General features: G+C 37.3%; 1 protein-coding gene across 2 annotated transcripts; it reads right to left on the minus strand.

Moving 5' to 3' along the window:
* Positions 1–7,406: 7,406 nt before the first annotated feature.
* On the minus strand, positions 7,407–9,906 carry hb (zinc finger protein hunchback). Of its 2 annotated transcripts, XM_017618914.1 has the most exons (2): positions 8,453–9,906; positions 7,407–8,305 (listed from the first exon to the last, which is right to left on the minus strand). In XM_017618914.1, exons 1-2 carry the CDS (start codon positions 9,882–9,884, stop codon positions 7,407–7,409), a joined length of 2,331 nt encoding a protein of 776 aa, XP_017474403.1. In that variant the 5' UTR covers positions 9,885–9,906. The 2 variants fall into 2 exon arrangements, with proteins under 2 accessions (XP_017474403.1, XP_017474402.1); XM_017618913.1 differs by having other exon boundaries at positions 7,407–9,906.
* Positions 9,907–10,210: the final 304 nt, after the last annotated feature.

A 10,210-nucleotide genomic window follows, 5' to 3' on the forward strand; every position in this document is an offset into this window, starting at 1 on the left:
AAAACATAGGTGTGCTCACAAATTTAAAAATTAAAATTTTTATTTTGAAAGTATACCTTTTTTTTAGATTTGCCCATATATATATAGATTACACAACTCTCTCTTCCCTGAAAAATCTAGTTTCTAATCAACATTTTCTACACATTTTGTATCATTCTAGTGTATGTTTTTTCATTTAGCATGAATATTTGCAATCATAAATCCCTAAAACTGCATATTTCTGCTTTTTTCGAATTCCATAGCCCGTAGGAATATGGATTTTAGAGTCTAGAAAATCAACTTTAGAGTAATCTTTTAGAAAATTTAGCGCCCTATAAGAATATGCCAATAAACGGTTTAATACTTTAAAAATTTGAAAGAAAACCATTTTTTTACGTTTTTTACATGGAAAATTTCAAATTTCCCCCGACACCTTTTAAAGTTTTAAAAACAACTTTACCAAATGGGAGAATTTTCTTCTCAGTAAATGGATTCTTTCAAGGCCATTAATTCGTTATTTCGGATCACCTTAATGCACATTTTGTTACACATTTCACATCACGTAAGATCTGTATAACAGTACGAGAATACGACGGAAACCTGCCATGCCCCTTGTCTAGGTGCTGCACCAACTTGCCAGCACTCACTGGGAGCTCTTTTGACCATGCTTCTGAAATACTTGTTCGCCCAAACTTTTTATATAAGCCTGGTTTCTTCGTATATCGCCAAAACGTCGATTCAGCTTCTGAGAGGTCTACTAAGTACTTATGTACAGTGACGAGCAAAACTGTAACATGGTGTAGNAACATAGGTGTGCTCACAAATTTAAAAATTAAAATTTTTATTTTGAAAGTATACCTTTTTTTTAGATTTGCCCATATATATATAGATTACACAACTCTCTCTTCCCTGAAAAATCTAGTTTCTAATCAACATTTTCTACACATTTTGTATCATTCTAGTGTATGTTTTTTCATTTAGCATGAATATTTGCAATCATAAATCCCTAAAACTGCATATTTCTGCTTTTTTCGAATTCCATAGCCCGTAGGAATATGGATTTTAGAGTCTAGAAAATCAACTTTAGAGTAATCTTTTAGAAAATTTAGTGCCCTATAAGAATATGCCAATAAACGGTTTAATACTTTAAAAATTTGAAAGAAAACCATTTTTTTACGTTTTTTACATGGAAAATTTCAAATTTCCCCCGACACCTTTTAAAGTTTTAAAAACAACTTTACCAAATGGGAGAATTTTCTTCTCAGTAAATGGATTCTTTCAAGGCCATTAATTCGTTATTTCGGATCACCTTAATGCACATTTTGTTACACATTTCACATCACGTAAGATCTGTATAACAGTACGAGAATACGACGGAAACCTGCCATGCCCCTTGTCTAGGTGCTGCACCAACTTGCCAGCACTCACTGGGAGCTCTTTTGACCATGCTTCTGAAATACTTGTTCGCCCAAACTTTTTATATAAGCCTGGTTTCTTCGTATATCGCCAAAACGTCGATTCAGCTTCTGAGAGGTCTACTAAGTACTTATGTACAGTGACGAGCAAAACTGTAACATGGTGTAGCACTTTTTATTTCAGCCACCGCTATCTTTCCAAGTTCTAACGACATTCATACTTTTTGTATATTCTTTTTGGTACACCGCTACTCCCTCTCTCATAAAAATTTCAAGTCAATCCAACAACAATAATAAAACCAGCAGACAAAAATGTAAATTAAGGCATATGTTACAGTTTTGCACTTATATATTTTTAAAAACTTAACTTAACACAATGTTCAGTATACTTTTCTTTACGCATAATGCGTACTAACGGACCAACAATATTTTTTAAATACAACCCCAAACCATTATTGACCGACCACTGTGATTCACAGTTTGCCTTGCATGATGCGCTTAGGCTTAATTTGGGTCTTTGATCTAATACTATGCCCGGCCATCTGATTGAAAGCGATTAATTTAGTCTTGTCAGACCAACTAACATTCAATTAAATCTTAAAAATGTGTTTTTTTTTATTGCATTCTGTAAGGGCTAACATATCCCAATAGGCAACGGTCCGGTTTTCATGCGATCCGGCAANAATCCATAATAAAGGCGACCCTGCCTTTCGCGCCAACTACCGCGGAATCAGCCTTCTAAGTATAGGTTATAAGGCCTTATCGAGTGTATTGTGCGAAAGACTGAAGCCCACCGTCAGCGAACTGATTGGACCTTATCAGTGTGGCTTTAGGCCTGGAAAGTCCACAATAGACCAGGTATTCACAATACGCCAAATCTTGCAGAAGACCCGCGAGAATAGGACCGACACACACCATCTATTTGTCGATTTCAAAGCCGCTTTAGACAGCACGAACTGAACTGAAGTTGTCTTTATGCCGCGATATCTGAATTCGGTATCCCCGCGAAACTAATACGGCTGTGTAAAATGACGTTGAGCAATACCACCAGCTCCGTCATGATTGGGAAGGACCTCCCCGAGCCGTTTGATACCAAACTAGGTTTCAGACAAGGTGACTCCCTCTCATGTGATTTCCTTAATCTGATGTTGGAGACGCTAATAAGGGGCGCAGAACTGAACCACTCAGGCACAATACTTTACAAGAGCGTACAATTGCTGGCTTATGCCGACGACATCGACCAAGGGATACGTCTGTTCGGCCTTCTCTCAATTAGATATAGAAGTAAAGCGAATGGGTCTGGTGGTGAACGAGGACAAAACGAAGTATGTCCTGGCATCACACAAACAGTCAGAGCAAACGCGTCTTGGCACACACGTCACTGTTGTCAGTTACAAGTTTGAAAAAGTAGACGACTTCGTTTATTTGGGAACCAGTATGATCACCAATAATAATGTGCCTTGAAATGCAACGGAGAATTACCCTTGCCACTTTGGGCTACTTTAGGCTGAATTGAGAAGTAAAGTCCTCTCTCGTCGTACAAAGATCACACTCTATAAGTAACTCATCATGCCTGTACTGGTGTATGGCGTGGAGGCATGGACAATGAGGCGGCTCTTGGAGTTTTCGAGAGAAAGATTCTGCGAACAATTTACGGACCTTTACGCGTTGGTGAGTGCGAATATCGCAGACGATTTAACGATGAGCTGTATGAGCTTTACAACGATGTAGACATAGTGCAGCAAATTAAAACCCAGCGGCTCCGCTGGCTTGGCCATGCCGTTCGAATGGACAGAAACGCTCCTGCTCTGAAAATATTCATCGCGGGCAGCGATGCTGGTAACAGAGAGAGAGGGAGGCATCCTCTGCGTTGGAAAGACCAGGTGGAGAAGGACTTGGCTTCACTTGGCATTTCCAATTGGCGTCAGTTAGCACAGAAGTGAAATGACTGGCGTGCTGTTTTGGACTCGGACAAAATCGCATAGGCGGTTACAGCGCCAATAAAGAAGAAGAAGAATAGAATGTAGAAAGACCCTGACATTTTCTTCGAAATCGATTCATTTAAATTTTTAGATCTTGTTACACATTTCAAAAACGATATGTACTTTTTACTGTTCATTGTACACATGCTTTCTGGGAAAAACACACTAATCGCAGGAAAAATGCTTTCATTGATGGTTTAATTTGCTTATTGTTTGCTACGCTTGACATTGAACTTCGCTCAAATTTCGATGCAGACATCGCCTGAGTGTGCTGTAACCCATCTTCGTACATGTTCTATTATTCACTCCCATTGACTTGAATAGGAACAATGTCTTTTGCTGCTTTTTCTGGGTTAATTTTATTTTATTTGATTTCCGTTGTTTCGTAATTTAAATACAGTTCATTCTCTAACAAAAATCATATACATGCAAGTTTCAAACTTTGTAGAAAATTAAGAGAAAAAAACATCTTCATCAAAATTTTAAACTTTTTTGTAGAAAATTCAAAAAATTCAACAAACTTTATATGACGCATGCTAGCATTTTTTTAATGGAAAATATTGCGGAAGATCGTTAGTAAAAATTTTAGAAAATCACTTTATTATGCTAAAATTGAAAGGGCTATAAAACTACATAGGCACTCAAGAAAATTCAAAAAGAGTTCGAAATTTTTTTGAGAATGTATAAGTTTTTTTTTAATTTCCCACCAGACGATTTTCCAGTCGACAAAAATCTACCCGTCTAAAGCAAGAATGAAAAATCAAACTTTAAAACTGTACTTAATTTGAGGTAAAAATTGTTCCTAACTGCAGACGAATTTCCCAAAAAAATATGTAATTACATTAGGGTGATCAAAATAACTAACCTAACCAATTTATGGCCATAAAATAACCTATTTACTGAGAAGAAAAGAAAGGGTGTCGGTGCGCATTTGAGATTTTCCATGTTAATAACATGTAAAAAAATTTGTTTTCATTATAAATATTATAACTATTGAACCGTTTGAGATACAACTTTTTTCTATGCATATTCTTTTAGGGCATTCAATTCTTTAATTACCCTGAAGGTAGTTGTCTTAGAGGTGATTAAGAGTATTAAATACGTTAATGATATTGTTGAACGAGGTTGATACAAAATTGTAATCGAACTTTGACAAAAGAACAAGAACAAAACCAATTTCTTTTGCAGGTAGTGCAATTACATCGCCAGCAATATGCGAATTACAATAAACTTTATTTTATTCGTAATTAAAAAATATTATCGTTTAAAAATGCAATAAAAAATAAATAAATGGATTACACACAACTCTCTCTTCCCTGACAAATCTAGTTTCTAATCAACATTTTGCATCATTCTAGTGTATGTTTTTTTTTATTTAACATAAATATTTGTAATCATAAATCCCGAAAACTGCATATTTCTGCTTTTTTCGACTTTCATAGCCCGTAGGTATATGGATTTTTGAGTCTAGATAATCAACTTTAGAGTAATTTTTTTAGAAAATTTAGTGCCCTGTAAGAATATGCCAAGAAACGGCAAACAGTTCAATAGTTATAACATTTTTAATAAAAACTATTTTTTTTTTTTAATTTTATTTACATGGAAAATTTTAAATTTTCACCGACACCTTTTAAAATTTTAAATTTTATGTATACAATTTATGTAAATTAAACGTTAACAAAAAATCAAAGGAGATATTACCTCCTAGCATCAAACAAAGGGGGCATGGCGCTGTGCACAGCCATTGCTTTGAAGCTTTAACGAAGTATGTTTACTGAGAAGCCAGCTTACTGTCGGTCAGGGATCGAAGGAAGCGTAACTCTTGTCCGCAGGTGCTTCTGTAGGCTCATCAGGGGGCTTCTTAACGAACATAACATTAACAAATTCTTATCATTCTTGTCTGCTCATATGACGCAGCAAGGTAGACGATGTCTGATAAAGAAGAGATGGGTTTGAGTGCATTCGCGAGAAGCCCAGATGGATAAGTCTGCACTTGGTTGATATAACTGCAAGTATGAGAAAATTCCTGGAAATTTTATTTGGCTAAGTTGAAAATGTACCGAAAATCGTCTATGTGTACCGAATGTACTTTCAAATTATAAAAGGGCTGAAAAAATTCAATTGAAGGCGTTAGAATCAAAAGGATCTAAGTAGGTCTGACATTGTTTTGAGATAATGAAAGTTAAAGTTTATTACTTATTGTAAATTCTGGGTAAATTCATTTGAAATGTTCATTGCCCGGTCAATAGATGGCACTACAATGTCCGAAATGACTTGGATCTCTTTGTCACCAAATAAACACTATATTTAACTATACAAATATGGACATATCTTATATTTTCAAAAAATGCCACTTAGACCCTTATGATTCTAACCTCTTCAATTGTGCCTACTTTTCCATCACTGGTCTAAAGGCAGCTTATCCCAGAAAAAACAGCGAAAAAGGATTGTGCCTATTCAAGTGTACGTTATTTTATATGAAAAAAACTATCAAAAGAGCCTTGAAATTACTTCAAATTGAGGATAAACTCATTCAATGACAACAAAAACAAGGACTCCCAGGAACACAATGGAATGATCTAGTTCAGGATGATTCGTCTGCGGTTTAGATGAATGACTGGCGTAACTTCGTAACGTAGATTGAAAAAATTGTTTGGGTGCCACTATATGTGACCTGGTCTACGGAAAGGGGGCTTAGGTGTCAAAAAATCAATTTTCACTTTTTGGTTGATTCGGATGGAAGATGAGATGCTTTTTCACGTGGTGAAAAGCAGAAAATCCTAACTTGCTTAGAAGTGTACTAAAAATGTAAATGTAAACGTCACTTCTTCAGTGTTACTTATTTAAATGTTCCACACTAGCAACTTACACGATGAACTATAATAATATTCCGACCAACAACAACACTTACTGGACCAACAACAACACTTACTGGACGTCCGGCGCGGAGAACAATTAACGAGATAATGAGAAACTGACGAAACGAGTTGCTTACTTTTAACAGCTTTTTCACAGAAAACTAGTTTTCGCATGTAAGCTCCCTTTTCGTAGACCAGGTCACATATAACATCTAAATATTTATTTTTTGTATTTTACTGATGTTTATTATGAAAAGTTCTGTATTTGTTTACAAATAAGTTTTCGTACATGCTATTTGTTAATACCTATGTACATACATTTGTTTGTACAAAACCCTTAACGAGAACACAACTTAACTACATTCATCAAATATTTTTTATTTGTTTCATAATCATAAATAAATTAAATAAATAAACACTACATAGAAAATATATTTGGTTTCGGGGACTAAATTCTTTTCGCGAGAATATATCAATTCAGCTTCTTGGCAAATCCTAAAACTTCTTGCCTCAATTTATGAGTAGCTCGTTTTAAGGAAGAACGTCATAATCCAACAGAAGTTAGTTATGTTAGCAGAAATGCCTGTTTTATGCTCTGTAAAAAGTTAATACCGATATCTTTCTATTGTGCCTCATAAGAAGAGAATTTGTCTCTTTTGCAACTTCACTTTTCTCCACTTAGTGTCTTTAACAAAATACCAAAGTAAGGCACCAAATCAAGGTTTGAACACGGCTCTGCTCAATTTAATTTTATGAATATATTTATTATAGTTTTTTACACACTTACTTAATTTGGTTCAAAGGGGAAAAACTTGACTAAAACCATTAAGTATGGCGTTCTCCCACAAAACGAGCGATATGTATATACATACATACATGCTTACTACATAATATGTATGAACATAATTTTGAGTAATGCAATCAGTTTTTGATATAACAAAATAATTTTAGAAATTCATATGACAAAATAAATGACTTAAAATTATTTAATTTATCACCATTAATAAATTATTGTGGAATACAATTTTGTATATGTAACTAAAATTACTTAAAAAATCGTTTAAATTATCATTGGCCTTAGATTTTACTAGATTAGAACTAAATTTACAATAATATTTACATACAACTTTAAACCGCTACTGCGTTTTTTCAGCAATTATTTTGTTAATGTACTAAGAGTGCGCGTTGCGCGCCATGTGAACAAAGAGTCCCACCGGGCCGTCACACTTCTCACCGCACATGTTACACTTGAAGACATCGTCGCAGCTGTGGTAGCCCATGTGGATTGTATAGAGCACAGCGTCTTTGAAATAAATATCACAATATTTGCACTCATACATAGCACCAAAGGCAGCTGGACCGTTCGAAGCCGATACTAACGAACTAGAACTGCTAGAACTATTAGAGCTGTTTCCCGATGACGATGCAGAGCTGGTGCTAGTATCTTTCACCGTGGGTTTCATATTATTTACAAGATCATCACAATCATCGGAATTTTCATCTGTTTGGCCTACGGAATTGTCCGCAATAGTGTTATTTGGCGATGCGGCAGCGGATATATGTTCGGCACTCTTTTCTACACTCTCTGATTTTTCTTCGAGATCTTCAGCTGATTGCGATGCAGACTTCACCTGCAGAATGGCGTCAAGTTTTAGTACCCGGCCCTTCCTTTTTGAGGCGCCGTTATTGCTAGCGATTGGCGTATCGGTAGTTTTCTCTTTGAGTCCTAAGTTAGCAGGAAGTGCTGGAGTTTTTCGATGTTCGAGATCATCCTTTACGGGTGATCCTTGCGATAAATCCATGGCCGAGTCGGTTGACTTTCGGTCAAGCTCGTAATCGTCATCTTCATTATCATCGCTATGAGACGAGTCGTTATCGTCTTTCTTTAAGTGAGGACTCTGGAATTGGCGTAGTGCATTCTCGCCTACGCTGGGTGACATTTGGGCCAGGACGGCGGCTTGCTGCTGCGCAGCCAGCATTTGTAGATTTAAATTCCAGTAAGGGAGGAACGCCATGTTTGGATTCTTTTGGAGAATAGAAGCAAGTGGTGGCAAGAGACTCGATATGGCTGCTTTTGCATCTGTAATAGTGGAGTTGGCAGGTGAGACTTTAACATTACCATTCGGTTGACCTTGGTTCATGGTCTGCCGTTCTTGATACGTTGATTGTGCTTGTTGCGACATCTGAGGTAGCTGCTGGTTGTGCAGTTGAGACAAACCAATTGGCAGCATTGGTTGGTCAGACGCTACTGAACTTGGACTCTTTGCAGGCGATACAGGCATCTGGTGATTTTGCAGTGGTAAAGAAAAAGACTGCAGAGCTACCGAAAGTTGGGATGCGGATAATTTAAAGTCTCTGCCATTTTTTATGTGTGCCGACTTCACCGTTAAGCGTTCATTGCTGGCGTTGCTACTATTTGTGCTATTATTACGCTTATTGTTCGTCCCGGAAGACTTTGATTTCGGCCCGCGTCGTGTGCCATACACGTCAATCACCACCGAGGGATTTGGAATACCTTCTTCATCCAAAACCAAACCCGGTTTGTGGTCATATTTTCGTAGATGCAATTTGAATGAATGACAATACTTAGTGGCATAATCACAGTCTGCGCAACGGTACTGGTAAACGGTGGAGTGAGACTTGCGGTGGGAATTCAACATCGACTTGTTTACACATGTATACGAGCATTTGTCGCATTGAAAGGGCTTGAGGTTTTTATGTTTTCGTATATGGTATTCAAGGTGATGTTTTAGCTCTGTAACGAACGGGCACTTCGGACATTGTAGAATCTTCTCGGGCTTCATATGTGTTCGTGCATGCTCCCAGAAGCTTACTTTTGTTATTGCAATCATTCCACAGGACTTGCATTTGTAATTTTTCATTTTTCCATGCGAATTGTAAATAGGTAACCGAATCAATTCGTCATCTTCTGATTCCTGTATATATTTGATGTCTTCACTAGAGTTGGATTGCGCATCTTGGTCTTTCTCCCGCACAGTGAGTTTCTCTGAACCAGCTGTAGCCTGGGTTTTAGGCGATTTCGGTGGAGTAATATCCATTGGTGGTGTATTGCGTGGCGTTAAAGCCGTTTGCTCTTTTTCACTTGATTCCATTGGTATCACCATTTGTGTTTGAGGAGGCTGCGGGCTCGGTGTTTGCTGTCCATTTGGCATACTGGGCTGATGATAAAAGCGGGATAAGGAGGGCAATATCGCATTTGGAAGTCCTGGTGGTGTGAGTGGGTTGAATCCGAGCTGTAAATGCGAAGACGTCACATGATTATGTGCGGCTGATTGCTGTGCTTGTTGAAACTGCTCCTGGTATTGTTGCTGTTGCAATAACTGTTGCTGTATGTTTCCATCATATAAATGGTGCATGCTGTCTGTATTACTGGGAGATGGCGTCATCGTCGATAGCGTGTCCATCGCTGATATTTGGCGTGGCGTATGTGAGGGCTGTTGTTTCAAATAACTTTCTAAGTGGGATATTACATCAACACCAGACGTTGGCGACCTCGGCTGCTCCTCCAGCGAAGGACTTTTGACTCCAGGCTCAGTCTTAATATTTGTGGTGGAAAACATATTGTTGTACCAGATGCTGTGCTGCTCATAATTTACAGAGGCGGTCTGCACAGCGTCCCAGTTCTGCATATTGTCCTCAAAATGTCAATACGTATCTGCAATCTTCCTATATTCTTTAATCAGCCTGCAATGGAACAGAAAAATAAAATATAATTAGTACTCTGCGAAAAACGTTTGGCAATTACAATAGGCATCGTTCACAAAGCAACAGAAAATTTATAATTTAGTTTTCGACACGCGTATTGCGCGTGCGCTGATTTTTCATTTTAGATGTTTTTCTTAGTTTCCTTTCTTCATTTTTACCACCCCTAACAGTGCTACTCCCAAGCAAGCAATTTAAATATTTTGTTCTTTTGTTGAGGGCTAGGGGGTGGAATATGACCATTATGCCACTC

This window comes from Rhagoletis zephyria, unplaced genomic scaffold (genome assembly GCF_001687245.7).
Source record: "Rhagoletis zephyria isolate East Lansing unplaced genomic scaffold, Rhagoletis_zephyria_1.1 Rzeph_scaffold_01747, whole genome shotgun sequence".
Lineage (NCBI taxonomy): Eukaryota > Metazoa > Arthropoda > Insecta > Diptera > Tephritidae > Rhagoletis > Rhagoletis zephyria.

What these genes read in the sequence shown, in the direction of transcription:
- hb (XM_017618913.1), bottom strand. Translation starts at nt 9,884, where the DNA reads ATGCAGAACTGGGACGCTGTGCAGACCGCCTCTGTAAATTATGAGCAG.